This window comes from Sciurus carolinensis, chromosome 13, assembly GCF_902686445.1.
Source record: "Sciurus carolinensis chromosome 13, mSciCar1.2, whole genome shotgun sequence".
Lineage (NCBI taxonomy): Eukaryota > Metazoa > Chordata > Mammalia > Rodentia > Sciuridae > Sciurus > Sciurus carolinensis.
In genome coordinates, this window is record NC_062225.1 from 16758953 (window position 1) to 16778782 (window position 19830).

Here is a 19830-nt window from a genome sequence, read left to right on the forward strand (position 1 = left end):
AGAGTGAAAGCACCCTCCATGACAGCCAGTTTTCCTCATGCTTACTGACAAGCTGACAGCACTTCACTCCACAACAGGCCCCAAGTGCCTGGAAGGGCAAGCCAACTATCTGAAAACTAAAAAATAAAAATAAAGGAAGTTCAACACCACTAATCACCAGGGAAATGCAAGTCAAAACTATAATGAGCTATTACCTCGCTCCAGCCAGAATGGCTACTATCAAAAAATCAAAAGAAGCACAGGTGAAAATATAGAGAAATAGGAACCCTCCCAAGCTGTGGACAAGATGTAAATGAGTTCAGGCATTGTGGAAAACAGTTCGGAGTTTCCTCAGACAACAAAAAAACAGAACTAAAAATAGCACGACCATGTGTACAATAATACAGTAATCCCACTTCTGGGTATATATATGCAAAAAGTATGAAATCAGTATGTGGAGATGTCTTCATTTCCAAGCTATCGGCAACACTATCACAATGACCAAGATATGGGATCAACCTAGGTATCCATCAACCTATGAATGGCTAAAGAAAACATGGTACATATAATAACAGAATACTAATTCTGTCAAAAAAGAATGACATTCTGGAACTGTTTAGTCAGCTAAACAGTTTTTAGTCAGCTTTTTTGCTTTGTGCTTTGATGGACATCTGGGTTGCTTCCACATATTGGCTCTTTTGAATAACTCTGCAAGAAACAGGACTGCAGTACTCCTCCAGGTTCTGACTTCATTGTAACTTAAGACAGTTTTATCCAAATTATAGTCATCCATTCCTCATCTTCACAATGTTTACTTAATGTGACTAAATGACCCGACCAGCACAACTTTAGAGGAGGAAGAGTTTATTTGAGGGCTCACGGTTTCAGAGGTCTTAGTTTACAGGAGGCTGGCTCCATTCCTCAGGTTCAGGGTGAGGCTGAAGATCATGGCAGAAAGAGTGTGGCAGAGCGAAGCAGCTCACATTATCAGGAAGCAGAGAGAGAAAGCGACTCCACTCTCCAGATACAAAATATATTCCCCAAAGCCACGCCCCCAAAGAACCACTCCCTCCAGCCACACCCCACCTGCCTTCAGTTGCCACTCAGTTATTCCTATCAGTGATTAACTCACTAATTTAGGTAAGACTCTCACAACCCAGTCATTTCTCCTCTGAACCTTCTTGCATTGTCTCACACGTGAGCTTTTGGGGGACACCTCACATTCAAACCATATCAGGAACTACAGTTATTTGGGGCAACAAGGATGAACCCAAAGGACATTATGCAAAATGAAATAACCTAGGCACGGAAAAGTACCACATGATCTCGCTCATGTGTGGAATTTAAAAGATCATACAGAAGATAAAAGTAGAATAGTTTATTAGTCAGTTTATGGTTGCTGTGACAAAATTGCCCCGCCAAAAAAAAAAAAAAAAAAAGGAGAGAAAGGTTATTTGGGGCTCATAGTGTCAGAGGTTCAGTCCATGGTTGGCTGGCTCCAAGGCAGAAACATGATGGAGGAAGAGTGTGGTGGAGGAAGGCTGCTCAGCTCATGGCAGCCAAGAAGCAGAGAAAGAGAGAGAAAGACAGAGACAGAGAGAAAGCAAGCGAGCTTGGGGAGACAGGAACAAAATATAATCCCAAAGGGCTATAATCCCCGGTGACCTACTTCCTTCAGCCACACACCACCTACCTATAGTTATCACCAGGAATTTACTGAAATTTTTGATCCATCAAATGGATTCAACCACTGATTAGATTATAGCTCTCATGATCTGATCATTTCACCTCTGAACATTCCTGTACAGCCACACCAGCTTTGGGGGGACACATTATATCTAAACTATAACAAACAATGGTTACAAAAGGCTGGTGGGGGACTACGGAGGGAGGATGGAGAGAGGATGGTTAATGGGTACACGGCTACAGTTAGGAGGAATAATTTCCAGTGTCCTACTGCACCATCGGGTGAATATAGTTAACAATAATTCACTGTATATTTCCAAACAGCTAGGAGAGAGGCTTTTGAATGTTCACAACACAAAGCAATGATGAATGTTTAAGGTGACTGATATGCTAATTACTTTGATTTGATTATTCACAATATATACCTATATTGAGACATCACAGCATACCCCATAAATACGTACAATTACTGTGTGTCAATCAAAATAAAATTCCTTTAAAAAGGAAAAGAAACCTGTGGGACCTGCCCAGGCTCCACTCAGTTGACCTCATCAGGTGACTACAACCTAGCAGGAGCTGTTCTTCCCACAAAGAACCAAGCAAAGCTCAGATGATGGGTCCAGCCCACTGACAAAAGTCACTTCTGAACCCTCCTTGAGTGCACATCACTACTGACAGCACAGGCTGCCCTGCTCTTCACTGAGCCTTTGAGCCCACGCAGCAGCCCTGCCCTCACTGGGGTATGGTAGTCTCAGTCTGCCCAGCTGCGCCAGCCAGATGGGGTGGGCCAAGCTAGGGGAAGTCATGGGACACACATGTCTGGCTCCAGGTCTGGGCCAAAAACCCTCAATGTGATATTAAAATCAGAGGAAGCACATTCTGGATAGAACAGAACGTGCATGTGAATTTTTAAGAAGAAAATCTAAGACCACAAACAAACACCTGCTCCTGAGAAGAGCCACAGTAGAAAAGGCATGGGTAGGAGACAGGGAAGCTGCCAGGGAAATGGGCATGCACAGCTTACCAGATCTCAAAGTCACAGAGAGTCCCCCCAGTGGGGACAGAGAGGCCACCCAGAGGAGACTGGATGCACCATGGTCCGTGGTGGGAGGACAGTGGGAACCAGCCCCCTCTTGGCTATCCAGGCAGCTTGGAGAGGCAGGCAGGTGCCTCAGGTCACAAAGGGCACCCGGCCTTACCTAGGGCTCAATGTGGTGGGGAGGTGACCAGAGTCTGAGCCCTGTTCAGTACTGAGGAGCCAGAGGAACAGGAACCAAAACAGGATAAGGAGCTGTTGCCTCCGGGAAGTCAGATGCTGCCAACTTTAAAGGGCCAACAAAGCAGTAATTGTCAGGAAAACACGCGGCCCACGGAAGGGAAGAATGAAGAAAGCACCAAAAACAGCTTGAGGAAACTGAAATGGAACCAGACACTTCACAGAGACAAAGGAAAGAAAGGAGGCGCAGGCTCAGGTGGGCCGGGTCGTTCCTGACGTCTGCCCTGACGGAGTCACGGGCGCCGGGTGACTGAGGCGGGTCCTGGCACGGCACCAATCCCTTCTCTTACCAAACCCATCCAGATTCCACCCAAGAGGGCCTGGCTGTCACAGGTATTTTAGGTCCAGTTCATCACAACCCCAGATGGACATGCTGCTTCTCAGCCCACAAGGCTCTCGACAGCCATGAAGGCAAAAAGTGGAATCTAGTACACCAGGGGCCCACCTGGGGGTGCTGATGCTCAAAGATGATGAATCCGTTAGTTTGGGGACACAGGAAATGCTATGATTAATATCAGTCACGATTCGCAGACTTACTACCAGTCCCCTGCAGAAAGTGGAAAGAAAAGGGGGAAAAAATCTATCTTCTAAAACACCTAAATTTTAAAAAGCAAGATATTGCTAATGTTTGGGGAAATATAGAGAAGGTATATCAGTAAAGTCACCACAAGCAGAATTACAGTTCACAAAGGACAAATGGATCATGAGGTCAACGGCTGATGTGGCTAATCTCAGTAAGAGAAGGAAGTCCAACCACGAGCATCAGCAGTGCCCACCAATGTGTTTACAGCAAACCTGCGCCAGTGAGGGCACTGGAGAGGGCAGGGGCCAGCAGGGAGGAGTCCTGCCCAGGGCTCGAATGGACAGCCTCCTCCTGGCCTGTCCTCTCCACAACCCTACCATTATCATGTGAGTTATGTGGACACAATTCAGTGTTTCATGACAAACAGCCCCCACCTGCCTACAAGTACAAATTCATGTACCTAAAGCTCCTCAAGTCCCTTTGGACTTGAGCCCCCATTCGCACAACTCCAGACACTGCACTGCCAAGTCACCAACACATCAGTCCTCAGCAAATGGGTGGCCAGAAAGTTGAGGAGCTCAATCTGCTGGTTAACAGGAACTGATCAGTACCAGGTGTCCTTCTACCGTGAGGTTTAACTGCACCCCTAGAGAATCTTAACATCTGTCACTTTATTTGGAATGTTGGAGATGACACCTTTAAATCCAGGATAATATCTATTTCTATTACTGTGCAAAGGTCAAAGTTAAGTCTTTTGAACCAAGATACCACAAAAACTCCCAATTCCAAAAGAACCATATTGCTAATTTTTAATTTTTTTTTAACCAGGGATCAAACCTAGGGGTGTTTAACCACTGAGCCACATCCCCAGCCCTTTTTATTTTTTTATTTTTGAGACAGGGTCTCACTAAGTTGCTTAGGGTCTCACTAAGTTGCTGAGGCTGGTTTTGAAGCCATGATCCTCCTGCCTCAGCCTCCTGAGCCACTAGGATTACAGGCATGCATTACCACATCAGCCCATATGGCTAAAATTAATGAAGGGAACCAATGTGAACATTGTATGATTTGACCCTGTTGAGATGTGCAACACAAAACCAGCCAAGGCAAAAGAGAACAGCTACAAGGGTTGTTCTTTGTTAGGAGTGTGACAGGGATCGGCATCCACCTTTACTTGTACATGTTTAGACTACAAACTTGGTCCAGACAATTACTGCTAGTGATAAAATTAACCCGTGGGCCTGGCAAACTAAGTAGAAGAAGGTTAGTCTCAATGGTTGTCTTTGTTAAGTGATGTTAATGAAGCACAAACTGTGCCCAGCTCAGTTCCTAGTGCTCAGCACCACAGAGAGGCACCTGCTTCCATTCCCATTCCTTGGGAAAGGAAAAAAGGGTGCAGTTCTTGAGACACCTAGAATTCAGAGTATGTTCATAAAGTGTTAAGGAATCTGGTGATTTATCCACAAACAGCAAATATGCGGATCCATTTTGATAAATACATTAAGCTACATAATTGAATTCAGAATCACAAAGCTGTGACTTGATGGTAGGGGTGAGTTCTGGTTCACTATCTTCCCACCTTTTAATGCAATTTGTGATGACAGATTGAGTGGCTATTCCTTTATTCTGAGTCCTCTAAACAGTCATCTCCAGGAAGATAGGGAGCATTTCTGGGTTTTTGACCCATGCATATCCCAGTGTCCCACAAAGTGCTTTCAAGGAGGTGAGCAGGCAATAAATACCTGTGGGCTGAATGAATTATCAACAGCACTCATTGGAGGCCAGACTTCAAGAGCAGCTCTCAAGCAGGATTGGGGTGACAGCTCCCCCGTCCCAGCCCCTGGGCTATCATTTGCTCTGCACATTCTTTGCTGTGTCATCTTCAGGGTGGGCATGCACAGCTGGAGGATGAAGGGTCCAGCTTACCACTGTGGAGAAAGGGAGTTACAGGGGCAAAAGGGAAGCTAGAATGAACCCACAGCCATGGCTGCCCAGGGGCTACTCCATGATCCCTCTCTGAAGGAGCCAATTTAATGTAATACAATAATTCCCAAACAGTACTCAAAATTTGCTTGCTACCTTGCCAGCCAATGGATCACCAAGCTAAATTTTTAAAACAACCTTGAAGTTCTGGCAAATAGAAACTACATTTTTTTTGACAGTTCAATGGCACATCCCTGGAAGTGACCACACAAGGCCCCTGCAGACCTTTTCTTCATGTTTGATAATTACCTGAGGAATCCACTGACCCTTCAAGTCAAATAGCAACATTGGCAGGAAACACTGCAAAGGATTAGCCAATTCGTTGGAAAGCAAAAGCAACTATCAATGTCTAATGAGATTAGTTAACCTCCAACCATCTATTAAAATGTGCCTAAATCTCCTTCACCTTTCTTCCTTCTCTCCAGTATCTCTCGGCCCATCCTAGTTAAACAAATAAAACAGAGTAATCCATTAATATGTTGCAGATCCTAAACGATAAATCCAAATCATTTTCACCTAGGCTGGTAGTGGTGCGGAAAGAGACTTTCAAAAATCAAAAGAAGCCTCCATTAATGTGCGGGGCACACCTGACCTCTACTGCTCCAGCTCCTAAGGTCCCTCAGCCTTCTGATCATACAGTACTCTGGGAGCCTCCACACACGAACCAACAACGGGAACCACCTACGTGACCAAAAGGCAGAGGAAGCCAAGGAGTGAGCAGCAAGCTTTCCTAGAAAGCACCCAACTACGGAAGAGCCCTTCTTCACCATTTCCACCCCAGCTCAAAGTACGAAAGACCCCGAAAGAGAAATGCAAAGTTCTCATTTGGTGAATCCAAACAATGAAAGAAGAAACTATAAGAACTGGGAGCCAGCAGCAAATTCACCAAGGCCTAAATCACACCAATGCCACTTTCCTCAGGAGAATTTCCTGCCAGAAGGCTTATGAAGCAGTTCAGTGGTAGAGCACTTGCATAGCATGTGTAATGCCCTGGGTTTGATCCCCAGAATTGGGGTGGGGGGACAAAAATTTCTGCCAGGTGGTCAGTAGAACAAAAAGATATAGACACATGATTTCTCTGATCTGGTCACTTAACTAAATGGAAAAAATGCACTGCATTACGAATAAAAACAATACCATTTTTATCCTGGGCACCCGCCCCAACACCCCTACCACCACGATACTAGTGGAATGCGTGGTACAGTGTTCAAATGATGCTAGAGACAATAATGCATCAATAGCCCTTTGCTTGAGCTACTTTCTAAGGTCTCACTGGGAACTCATTTTTCTGGCCCCTTCTTCCTGTGAACATTGTTAAGGACCCCCTCTGCTGTTCTCCGCACTTGCTCTGGACTCAGCACATTGGCATCTGCCCTGGGAGGGAGCGCGTTTTTAAATTCTCTCTCACACTTCTATTGGCCTGAGTTCCTGTGGCTAATCCAAATTCATCTAAATGCATATGAATTCACGTGAGCATTATGCACACATACCATTAAGCAGGAATGCAAACAGCCTAATATCTTCCTGTTTGCAGATAACTATTGTATCTGTGAACAGTGTAAACACTCGTGTGCAGCAGAAGAGAGAAGGGGCTCCTCTCAGAGGTTCTTTCGGGTCTCCCAAAGGAGTGCACACTTGCCAGCCATTAAGGGCCAAAGTGCAGCTTAAAGAAGCAGCAACCTGTGGGAGAATCAAATCGTCCTCATACTTTATACACTTTTTCATTCGCACTTCACTCAGTGGGCAAAGGGAGACCCAGGTTAGAGCGTGTTAGCAGGATTTGTAAATCACCACTGCCAACACCTTCAGCTTGACACCCTATTCTTTTGAGGTTAATTAAAATTCCAATAGGATACACATGAAGCACGAATCTCTTATTCATTAAATCTGAAGATCTCCCAAGCAAGGCAAATCTGATAAAAACTGACCTCCGTCTCTTCAAGTGCTGCTATAACAAGCATTTGCCCCCAACCAAATGCTTGCTGATATTTTATTTCAAAAAAAAGTACCTCAAAAAAGATTGTGCTAATTGTAAAGACAGAGATTTAATACAGGTCGAACTGAAATACATGTGAGAAACTGCATAATTGAGGCCCAATTTTGTCATGCTCCATCAGGCAGGTGGCTCTCAAGAGCCAGAAGGAAGAAACAACTGGGTAGAAGCCTTCTCAGCTCCAATGCACCAAGCAGTCTGATTCCAGGCAGTTGTAGACAAGCCCGTGGGTCCTGCAGATGAAGGAGGCGGACTCGCTTTCGGGAGAGACTGCCAACCAGCCAGATCAGCAAATGAGCAGGATTATTCTTCCCTGCTATCTTTCTTAAAGCAGATTACAGTTTAGGGCTTTTTATTTTTTCCACCAGGAACCCAGCCTCTGATAACAAAGATAAAACCTAGAGCAATTTAAAGGTGAAATAGACTCAAACAACCATTAATGATCCATAATCCATCTCCATAAAACAGGCTGACTTTGAGGCAAAGCATGATATCAGACTTCACACACCACACACACACCCCTATCCACACCCACATGCACACATCTGCACACGCATACCTTAATTTAGGGTGCTTTGTACAATGAACCCACCTGCAGCGGGCCCCGTGAGGGGTGCCTCATTGGTGATAAGAGACTTGAAACTTCCATATTAGTAATATGCACTGAAAGGACACTCAGGTGTGAGCTAGGGACTGCACACATGTGATCTCATTTACCTAGTGAAACAGACAAAAGCCCTAATTCGCTGACAAGAAGGCTCAGGAAAGCTAGCCCGTTTGCCCAGGGGCACAAAGTGAGGAAGTCAGGAAGCCAGGATTAAATCCACCTGTCCTGGGTCTCCCAACCCCTGTGTCAGACTCAGCCACCCATGGAGTCCCCTGCCTTCCCTCTCCTTCCTCACCCACCTCCACAAGTCCCAGGAGAGGAAGGTCATCCACGTGCCAAGGTCCCAGCCAAGTTGTGGCAGTCCAGGCACCAGCCAGGAAGCAGAGCCAGCCCCCAGGGTGTGAGGGGAAGTGTGACAAGGTATCCAGGTCACGAACTTGGAGAAAGGAAAGAAAACCTCCTTCTTCTAAGTCTTGTCATGGGGATGTGACACCAGAAGCCACTGCCTCTCCTGAGACTCTGGGTAGGAGCTAGGGATGAGGCCAACAGAGGAAGAGCAGAAGGATGGACAAGCAGGGAATGAAGCTCGGGGTTGGCCGCCTGGCCACTGGACTCCCAATGTGCTGCTCATGTCACTGCACAGAGGGGTGGCTGTCACAGGGGTGCTCGAACCCCAGTCATAACTGATCCAGTTGCTACTCGGCAAGGTTCATAGGTTTATAAGACGCCAGCCTCAGGCTGGAAGAGCATCTGTGGCTTTGAGGTGAAGTGAGCTGAACAGGTCAGTGCTGCTTATGTTTGGGACCTTGGCCACCAATCAGCTAAGTTGCCATAGAGGAAGAATACTCCTCCAACCAAAATGGCACTTGGCTCAAAGTCCATCTTTTAAGTACTAATCCTACCAACTGTGTGCAGTTGAAGGACACCTCCTGAATCACTCATTTCCTGGCTCTCAGAACCACCTATATATCAATTTCTCTGGGCCTCAAAAGAAATTATGCAGCCTTGTTTTCCTCACCTGCATTAACTAGCTACCCGAGTTGCCATATAGAACAGATGAGATATGCTTAAATCACCTGACCCAATCCTTAGCCTGGAGGAGGCACTCCACGAACACTCAGTGCACAATAGGTGCTCAATGAAAGGTAATTTAGACTATTCACTCACTGGCTACCAGCTGAATACAGCATTGTTGTAAGCCTCAAAGGTGCTCAAGCCGTCTGAAAAGACTGCACTGTGGCTCAGCTGTCCTGTTAACCAGCTGCCTGCTACCCTGTGGGATGTCCGACTCTTTTCAGGATCTGCACTTGTCCATCCCACCACATGCTGGCCTTTCCCCCGGAGTCCTTATTACCTCCAAGACTAAATCACAACAGTGTCACAACCATACCGCCAACAACAGAAGGGCAGAGGGATGCAGTTGAAGGACACCTCCTGAATCACTCATTTCCTGGCTCTCAGAACCACCTATATCAATTTCTCTGGGCCTCAAAGTGGACACTACCCAGCCACTTGAGGACTGTGGTGACCTCTCCATAAGGCCATATATGTCAAAGTGCCCAGCACGCGGCAGCCCTCAGTAGCTGTTAGATTTTTAAAATCTCAAGCATAAGCTTCCCAACTGTCCATGACCAAAGAGCAGGTTAATTTGCTTCGAAATGCCACAGACACCCCACCACCCTGGCCGTCAGCTATCTGATAAGCTGGACTAACTAACGTGTCACTGCCTCTACAAGATGGCCCCAGGCGCCCACCTCCAGGGAAGGCTGCAGCCCCCTAACAGGCAAGCAGGGAGACCTGCCCTTAACAGGAATCTGTCCTCTTTATTCACAACCATGTTTATACAAGTTGTACTCATAATGTTAAAAATATACTTTAATTAAATATTATGTAACCAAGGAAGCTGAGTGCAAAAATTATGTTGCCCCCTGGAAGACCAAGACGACTGCTTCAAACAGACACAGCAAAGACAGATTGCTTTAAAATGGTCAGATCGGGTATGAAGGAGAACATAAACCACTGCAGGGGCGAGATTATTTAAAACCTAGAAGGGTGCCACTCAGCTCTTTGAAAGTCTCTGAGTTCTCACTCCACTTGTAAGAAACAAGCAGGAAATCGTAAGTGATGGCTGTGGCTAAAGCTAGAAAGACAACTCAGAACTCGAAAGAAAAGTCTTCAGTCCCGCATCCCCAAAAGGATAAAAGAATCATATGTTTTTCTATAACAAAATTCTTAATACATTGAATTTTTATGATTCTCTGGTTAACTTTACATTTTTTGTGACTAGGTCCCAGTCACATTGTCTGAGAGGCACAGAGATGTTTCGGATGGGTCCAATTTAAACACATCCTACTGTACTTCAGGAAACACAAATAGGGCTGGGGCTGGGGCTCACAGGCAGATTACTTGCCTAGCCTGTGGAAGGACCTGAGACACACACACACACACACACACACACAATACAAATTAATTAGGTTCTAAAACCTACTTTCATGTCACCAAAGGCATTGCCCACACTTTCTACAGTCCTTTAATTTGTGAAAATGTCCTTCCTCCTAAACCTCACAAAGTTCTGGGCTAACACCAGCCAGTGCCCTCAAGTGTCTCCTGAGAGCCAAGAGTAAATGGCTCCCCTCCTCTTCCCCCTTACATCATCTCCACAAGTAGCTTAAGCGTAGTGCCTGGCACAACGCAGGTACTCAGTGAGGTCTACACAGACCTAAATGTAAGGCAAGGAATATTTAAAAACAAAACCAAAGTAAAAAGCATTCAGAAAAACATTGAAATTGTCTTATATTTAAGTCCTTATTAAATCTCTCATATTAAAAAGTAATCTTTGAATTACTCAATTTAGAACCACAAAACCCTTTTGGTAGTCTCTCCTTTTGTTTGTGTTTTGTAGAGCTGGGTGTAGAACCCAGGCCCTCAAACGAGGTAGGTGAGCACTCTACCACTAAGCTACACCCCAGCCACACCCTTTCTACAAGGCCTAGGGCCCTGAAACAAATTCAGACAGTGCTAGTTTAGGATGCAAAATCAGTTTTCTTGAAAACAAAAACAGTCACCAAACAAGTTAGGCTGAGAAATTTGCAAGAGTTGACCAGAACCATTAAAACAGGACTTTTAAAGATCACTTTAAGAAGCCACACACAGCTGTCAGGTGGTGCACACCTGTAATCCCAGCAACTCAGGAGGCCGAGGCAGGAGGATCACGAGTTCTAGACCAGCTTCAGCAACTTAACAAGACCCTGAACAACTTAGTAAGACCCTGTCTCAAAATAAAAAATAAAAAGGGCTGGGGATGTGGTTCAGTGGTTAAGCACTCCTGGGTTAAATCCCTTGTACAAAAAAAAAAAAAGCCACACATGTATCATATTTAGTATCAGGCAAATGAAGAGACCAACAATCCCATGGTTAGGCAACAGGTATTTGTAACTGGGCATCAGTCCCTGTAAAATTTCTAGGGGCAGCATCATTAATTGATTGCAATAAAAGGTCTCATCTCAAATGATTCCAGTGAAAGCAGAGCTAAGAGACTCCACTACCAGGGTAGGGGACTCCAAGTATGCAGTTGTGCACAAAAACCCTGATGAAAAGATGCAAATGAAGAATTCAGACAAAAATTCTTTCATGAACTGCAAGTGGAACCAAATATAAATGAATAAATTTATGTCTGATTCCATCCCAATATTTAACTCAAAAAATAAGCTAGGTAGATATGTCTATCTACATACCTTAAAAAGTTTACATATACCAATTGACCCAAAAAAAAGGTTTGAGGAGTCTGTCATATTGATGGTTACCTACTATTAAGTCATATTTGATATTTGAGGGGACTGTCATGTTGACGGTTACCTACTATTAAGTCATATTTGATATATGCTGAATGATGAAAATGAGTGCTCATCTATTAAATAACCTGCAGCAACATTCAGTATTCAGCTTTGCCTGGAGCCAGCAACACAATTCCAAAACATAGTAAAGCACCAACAGTCTATTTGGGAGTAATTTTATGCAGAAGTCTTCACCTGCCAAATTTATGGGTGGTTTAATGGGCAACACTCTATCTCAGTCCTTTTCACCTTCCCCATCCCATCTCTATCCCCCCAGAGAATGCACCAGGACCTAATGCTGTTACTCCAGACTGCTAACAGTAGTCTACTACACACAACTTCTGATTTACCAGGAAGATTCCCAATGACTATTAAAAAGCAGAGGGTCTGCTGGGGATTGTGCCTCAGTGGTAGAGCAAATGTCTAGGATTTGTAAGGCCCATGGTTTAATCCTAGTGCTACCCAAAAGAAAAGAAGAGAAGAGAAGAGAAAAGAAAATAAAAGAAAAGAAAAGGTGAGGGGGACAGTGGATAAAAAGCTGTATGGTATTATGATCTCTGCTCCACTATGTTTTCCTCTCTGAAATATCACTTTGGATTTAATTCAGATTCTTCCCAGAACCTGAACTTAATCCCTTTGAGGTGGGCCTGTGAAGAAATAGCAGTGGGCTACACTTAGTTGACAGAGCACAAAGAAAGAAAATGCGTTCTAGAAGTTCCCTGAAGGATGGCAAGTCACGAACAGTCTGTGTGTGCCCCTATAATGGAAAGTCAAAATTTAGTCAACTAAACATCTACTCCCTGTTATTAAGCATCATTACTTAAAGTTACAAGCTTCCAGGCCTTTGACAAATTCTAAAGAATGCTATAAACACCAAAGAGTTCCAGGAGCCACCCCAAGGCTGTGCCTTTTGAGTTTCAGAGGTTACCTCTGAACCTCCTGGTCAAACACAATTCCCCCAAGATAAACTGGGAGGGCATCTATAAATACACCATTACCAAAATGTCCCAGTGTCTTACTACAGGCATTCTTCCAAAAATCACATAATTATTGAAACAAGAGGAGGTAAACTGCTTATTTTGCAAATAAAAATCTTTAATTATAATATCTTAGATGAAAAACATCAAGGACAGGAAGGCAAAGTTTGCAAATCTCTAACTGGAGCATGTAGCTGGATTTAATCACAATTAAAACCAAAGGGGGAAAAAAAAAATCCCCCTTAGCAATGACCTCAAGTAGGAACATTCCTTGACTACCCTTGATTGTCCATTCTTCCAGATCCTTGGGAAAAAAGCAATTCAGCAAAGTATGGCATTTTACTCAATCTCAACATCCAAGGGTTTAAGTTCTTAACGTTAGCAATGTTGCAGTGCTGAGTAATTCAGATGCTAACATTTTCCCAGCACTTCAAGATGGTATGTATTGGACGAATTATGCACCAACTCCTTAAATGGTCAACAGTAGTGGAATACAGTTGTGTTTTCTAAAACTAATAATTTCAACAAATCCACAATGTATTTTTTAACATTAAAATGTGTTTTTCTCCATTTAGAGATATTCAAAAATGCAGGTACTTTGTGTGCCACTCAAACCAGCATAGGATGGGCTGCCAACCCCCTCCCCCATTATAATTCTAAGGTGGTAGAGTGTATGTAGTGACATGGAAGAGGAAGCTTTTGAAACCAAATCACTGAAGCCCTCCAGGGAAAGTCTTTCTTTTCAAGTAAAACGGAAGCAATGAAAGTTGTACAATCTATTTGCACACAAAAAAACCAATAATAAAAATTAAAAATAACAGCCCACATGGGAATGTAACCCTGCTTAAGAGTCCATGGCTTGGTAACAGACACTGCCAAGTCCAAGAAAGGCTGGGCCAAAGCCCTCCTGGGGCCTCCAGGTTAACTCCTTCCCTTCCGCTAAAGGAAAAGTTTGTAGTCCGCATTCTTCAACACCACATCCCACTTCACCTCCCTGGCCAGTCGCACAGGCATGAGGCCACCGACTTCCTGGAGTGATCAGAACTAGGGGAAAAATAAGCATGAACTTTCCTCCAGGAGGTTTGAGGGAGCAAGAGAGCCTGAGGGTCCAGGAAAAGAAGAAGGTGTCTGGGGAAGTTGGAGGGGGGATGCAATTAAAGGTCCCGGTCAGAATGGGAAGGTGGTGGGGAAAGAGCAGCAAGCCCGAAGGCACGTTTACCCAAAGGGAGGATGGGGTGCTGACTCACACTTGAACAGGGGGTGAGATGCCCTGGGTGCGGGTGCAGGGAGAGGTACTCCAGGGGAGAGGATGAACGCACAGTAGGTGTCAAGAAGTTCAGGGGAGCAGGGTGCTCAGGGATGTACCCAAGAAACAGCAAGCGGGAATTTAAGAGAAACACGCCCACAGTCGCTGGAGGGATGCAAAGTTAGAGAAAGAAGGGCAAAACAGAAGAGTGGACCAACGCGGAGCCATCTCTGGTCTCCTCTGCCCCTCATCACTACCCCCACACCCACGTGCCCACAAACATTTGCGCACATAGCTGGCACCAAGCTGCGGGGCAGATACCCACCTTTGCCACTGGAGCGCTCCTATTAGTCGCCAGGTCGCACAGACTGGCGGTGGCGCTGCCCGCAGCAGCCGAGAGGAAGACCGGGGAGCCCGGGGCGCTGCCCACCGCGCCGCCCCCGCCGCCAGCGAGTGCGGGGGACGCACTGGGGCCCGGGAGCGCGGGCGGGCTGCCGCCCGGGCCGAGGCGCGCGGGCGGGCTCCCGCCAGGACTAGCGCCCGCACGGGGCCGCTGGCGGATGCCGTCCAGCAGGCGCACCAGCAGGATGTTGGCAGGTAGCTCATCCACGCCGCAACCCACCAGGATGCGACACTCTGGGCAGCGAAGCTCGTGGCGCGAGCACACGATGCTCTCCAGGCAGCGGCGGCAAAAGGTGTGCTGGCATGGCAGCACCTTGGCCGTGGTGTCTAGACGCTCCAGGCATACGGAGCACTCCAGTAGGTCCAGCAGCGACGACTCGTCCATGTCCTCTACAGTCCCTGAGGCCCCCACCCGCCGCCGCCGCCGCTCTCCGGGCCTGTCCTCGTCGCCCTCGCTTTGCGCAGCAGCGGCGGCCGCCTTGGACGCGCACAGCCAGGACGCTCCGAGCAGCATGGGGGAGGCGCCGGCGCCGGCCACGCGCAGCTACCTAAGTCCGGGGGCCGGAGTGGGGCCCGCCGCGGGCAGCGAGCATCAGGACCGCGCCCAGGCGGCCGCTGCCAGGGAGCCGGGCTTCGCCGCGACTTCCTTCCCCTGAGGCTCTGGCCGCCTCGATGCAAAGTGGCGCGCCGACCGGCCTGCGTGGCGGGGACCGGAGTTCCGCGAGCAGCGAGCCAACTCCAGCCAACCGAGTCCGCTCAGTCCTCCTGAGCGCGGCGCCCGCCGCTGCCGGCTACACCTGTCCCGCCACACCTCTGCCCAGCGCCGGGAGCGGCTGATGCTGCCGGACACGACGCTCAGCCAGCTCTGGGCTCCAAACCGCTGCTTGAAGCCGAGAACCCCGCGGCAGGAAGTGCGGGGAGCGGCCGGCCGGGTCCCCGGGGAGGCCGGGGCGCGGCGTGCGCGCTCCCCCGCGCCGCTGGCGAGCCGCACCGCCCCCGCGGCGCCTCCATGCGCCCCTGGCCTGCTTGCGAGTCGCTGCCTCTAGCGGGTTCGGCTGGAGCGTTCCTCTTCCTGGGCCGCGAGCACGTGTGCGGGGGGCGCGCGGAGGTCACGGTCACTGCGGGGCGCTGCGCCCGCTGGACTTCCCTTCGCCTAGACGCACCCCGGCGACTGGCCCTGCCCCTGAGGGCACCTCCGGGGTTCCCAGGAACAACTCCTGAGCAGGCACGGCCCTGTCCCCTCTGTATGCCTTAGTAGACTTGGGGTTCTCCGCAAGGCTCAGAAGGGGACGTTTCTTCCCAACGCTGCGGCGAAGGAAAGTTTGGGCGGCGTTATCCCGACTGCTTTCTTCACCAGCGCTGGCGAACGGCTTGAGGACACAGCCCACGCCCAGGCAGGCATCCTCCCCGACGACTGCAGGGAGCGCTCCGGGTCCTGTTCCCTTTCCAGGCGGCAAACAGAAGTGACAGCTGCGGGTGTGGGTGTGGGGATGCCCCGTGAGGCTGGAGGGGAAGGCGCTCGGGTTGGCGGGAGCGCTCCGGGACTGCGCCGACTCCTCTCGGCAGCAGCTTGCCCTCTTCGGGTTGCTAGGGAGAGGCTGACGCCCCTGACCCCCGCACCAGCACCCTCTTGCCGGGCGCCCGGCTCCGCGCCTCGGCGGCGCAGCTCGAGGGGCTCAAGCGCCCGCTGCGGCGCGATCTGGTGAACCCCACTCCAATTTTTCCTCCCAAGGCGCAGAGGAGGGGGAATTCGCGCTCTCCTTCCCGACGCCCCAGCTTCTGGGAGCGTCAGAGCAACGGAAGTACGTACGGGAGGATCGGGAGCAGCAGGGAAGTTTGGCTGTGGGCTGGGGTCGGTGGCGAAGATTCCCTGCCGTGCGCTGCCCCCTCGTGGCCACTTTGTGTTCCCAACGCTCCCGGGTACCCATCTCTGACCCGGCACAAACCAAGTCAGTTTTTGCCAGTGCTACATCAGAAGTTGTGTGGAGGGACCCCCTAAGGATTGGCGGTGGGTTATCCTGTGGTTTAAGTTCGGTGTAACTTTTCTGATTTTTCAGAGTAATATTTTCTGGTGCTTAAATGCCAAGAAAGTGCCTATGCATTATTTTATTGAATCCTCTAAACGGTCTGTGAGATAATTATTTTAACTTCATTTTACAAATGAGGGAAGATGAGGCATACCGTTTAGAAGACTTTGGGGGGCTAGGAGTGTAGCTCAGTTGGTAGTAGCACTGACTTCGGTTCTCAGCACTGCTTAAAATAAATAAATAAATAAATAAAATAAAGTATTGGGACTGGGGCTGTAGCTAAGTGGTAGAGGGCTTGCCTCACACGTGTGAGGCTCTGAATTCCATTCTCAGCACCACATTAAATAAATAAAGTAAGTAAGTTGTCCATCTACAACTAAAAACATAAAAAGGCCTGCAGAAGCATTTTTTAAAAGATTAGAGCTAGATTTTAATCTTCCTGTGAAGACCACATGCCATAAACACAGAAACTGTCTGTAAGCTATGTCTTTCGCACAGTGCCTGGGTGGTGCCTTTCACATGATAGATGCTCAATAAATATGTGCCAGTTGATTGAAAGAGTATCTTGGTCTCAGCACCTAGTTGTGACTTGAATTTAAATCTTAGCACCTCCATTCATGATATCCTGAGTCCTATCGGTCTGTTAGACCCTGAAAATTTTGCTCCTGAGGCCAGCAGATGGCTTTCCCAACCTAGATGTCTCTCAGCAGTGTGGATTTCCACATACATTATTCACATCTAAACTGGCAGCAAGCAGCAGGAGAGGGAAGTTATCTTTGGTCTGCCTGGCTCCCTGAGGAAAGGCAACGCTCTGCCCGGTGCACAGAGGCACGCCCACACGAGCCACTCTTGGACCCTTGCTTGGGAAGAGTCAAGAGGAGTTTGTGAGAGGACCCAGAATCATTGATCCAAGAGCTGGCGACGAGGACACAGGACAAAGGAGAACATGACAGGGAACCCCTCAGGCACAGGGAGAGGTTGCAGATCAGGGGTTGCGCCCAGTGGCACACCCTGGATGTTTAGGGTTTCAAGCAACAGAAACCAACTCTAGAAAGATCTTAAAGGGGAGCAAAATATGTAATTAGAATAAGATACGTCCCATGGGACCCCAAGCTAAGAGCTGGGCCAGATGGGTACAGATTGAGTCCCACTGAATCTTGTTCTTCCCTTCTTTATATGATGACTCATTCTTTTGGACTCTGGCACCAGATAGCTCCACTTCCATCCCACATGGCAGAAGACATGGCCAAAGCTCCTGGAGCATCCAACTGACAGGCTTATCAGATGCTGTCATGGGCTGGAAGTTTTTAAAATCCTGTTGCCTAATTTGGACCAGTGGTCACTCTCTGGATTGCTGTGCATTGGCCATAGGAACAGGATCCTGTGAAACCTGGGAGCACCCTAAGCAGTAATACAGAAAAAGAAGTGGGAGTTTCCAGAAGAACAAGTGGCATGGTGGGCAGACAGAATAGATGCCCATGCAGGAGCCCAGGATACATCTCTGCCTTCAGTGTCCCTTGTTATGCACAACCAAGACCAAGCAAGAGCAAATGCAGAGCTGTGGAACCCCACTTTGCCCTGCCACTTTAGCACCTGCCATAGCCAACTCCCCCAGAGCACACAGGCTGTAAAACCTAATGTGCACAGAGACTGGGCAGGGCATGTGAATTAATGAAGCAGCTAGGCTAAGGCATTAGGGCATGGCAGGATGGCAGTGAGCTATCTGCACCATCTAAAAGAAAGATTGCTACTCATCACCAGCCACTCACTCACTGTCCTGATGGTGACCAAGTATTGCCACATCTTCCTCCCTTCCAAGAGAGTTGGGGGTCCTGCTTTTTCTGTGAGATCTCCTGATGTTTAATCATTGGCAACCAATTCAGTTCTCCAAAACACACCCTAATAGCCAAACAAAATAAATGTGCAGGCAAATTGGGCCAAAAACCATCAGTTTGCAAGTTCTGGCTGAAGAAACCAAGCATACTATACTACAGTGTAAGAGAACTTAAGGGTGTGAACTAAATAGTTGAAGTATTACAAATACAGTTTTATGTTACTCAGTTAAATTTGCACATGTTCAATAAGCCAATTATATAAGTAAATGATGGAAGACCTGGCTTAACAGCCATTTATATGAAAAGATCTGGGGAATTCAGTCAACCACAAGCATAATATGAGCCAACATGAGTCATCAATGTAGTAAGGCTGCCTAGAAAAGTAATGAAATCCTAAGATGCTCTAATGGAAGTTAAGGGGTTGGGATATGGAAAGAAATAATCCCATTGTACCTTGGGCTTGTCAGACTTCATTTGCAAGATTGCTTCTAATTCCGGGCACCAAAAATTAATGACAGAATGGTAAGGGATCTGGAGACCTCATCCATGAAATTAGGATAGAGAAACAAAGAGCATCTGTCCAGAGAAAAGAAAGCCCAAAGGAAACAGGATGGGGCAACTATATGTCAGGTTTGGGGCTGCCCGAAATCTGAACTCCTTAGATTTGGAAAACTCTCCACTTGGTGATAGATGATTTTTCCAGTGATGGTGTGGGAATGTGATTCAGGTTTATCCAGTCAAAAGCTGTGGCCCCACCACCTATCCTCTGAGGAGTGGAGGGAAGAGGACAAATGCAGTCCATGGAGTTCCAGCCATCTCGGGGCAAGCAGGCAGCTGTAGCAGCAGTACCCACAACCTGGCAGAGTAGCCAGTGGCATCTCAAGAAGAGGGCAGACTGTCCTCAGCAGGCCAGTTCCAGTATGACTGCATTGGTGTGGCCTCTACTGCTCTGCTGGTCTTTATTGGTCCTAAAGCTTTCCCTATTTTATTTAATTAGTTCCTTTTTCATTAAATCATCCAGAGTCCATTTCTATTGTTTGAATCTGGGAACCCTAACTGATATATGCCATTTTTTTTTAATCATTCAGAGACCATTGTCACCACCTGAACAGCAATGGTAATCCCTTGGCCTTTATGCTTGAAGGCATCCAAGTGAACTGCTCAGAGCACCATTCATTCATTTGACAAACACCTCCTGAGTGTGTCCTACAAGTCAGGCAGACGCTGGGTGAGAGCAGAGTCAGAGGGCAGGGCGGGCAACCAGTTAGTGAGTGGAGTTTGTCTCTGGGACACAGAAATCCCAGTGGGACTGTTTCAGCCAAATCCCATCATGTCTCTGGCCCCGAGTAATGTTTTCTGCAGACTGGAAGATGAAAATGTCTCACCTCCTTAGAGATGCAAGGCATATGAAATCTCTGAGTTTGAATAACATACTGGAAGAAAGTATTTGTTTTGTCTTGTATTGG

General features: G+C 47.5%; 1 protein-coding gene across 4 annotated transcripts in view; it reads right to left on the reverse strand.

Annotated features, from left to right (window-relative positions):
• The window catches only part of Sh3rf3 (SH3 domain containing ring finger 3), a 347565-nt gene extending 331278 nt beyond the window's left edge, over nucleotides 1–16287 (reverse strand). For all 4 annotated transcript variants that reach the window (XR_007104739.1, XM_047523201.1, XM_047523203.1 and 1 more), the window contains exon 1: nucleotides 14426–16287. Coding sequence is in view for 3 of the 4 variants with exons in the window: in XM_047523201.1 (XP_047379157.1) it covers nucleotides 14426–15016 (591 nt within the window). In the remaining variant the exon portion in view is untranslated. The remainder of the gene's footprint in view (nucleotides 1–14425) is intronic.
• Between the last annotated feature and the right edge of the window lie 3543 nt (nucleotides 16288–19830).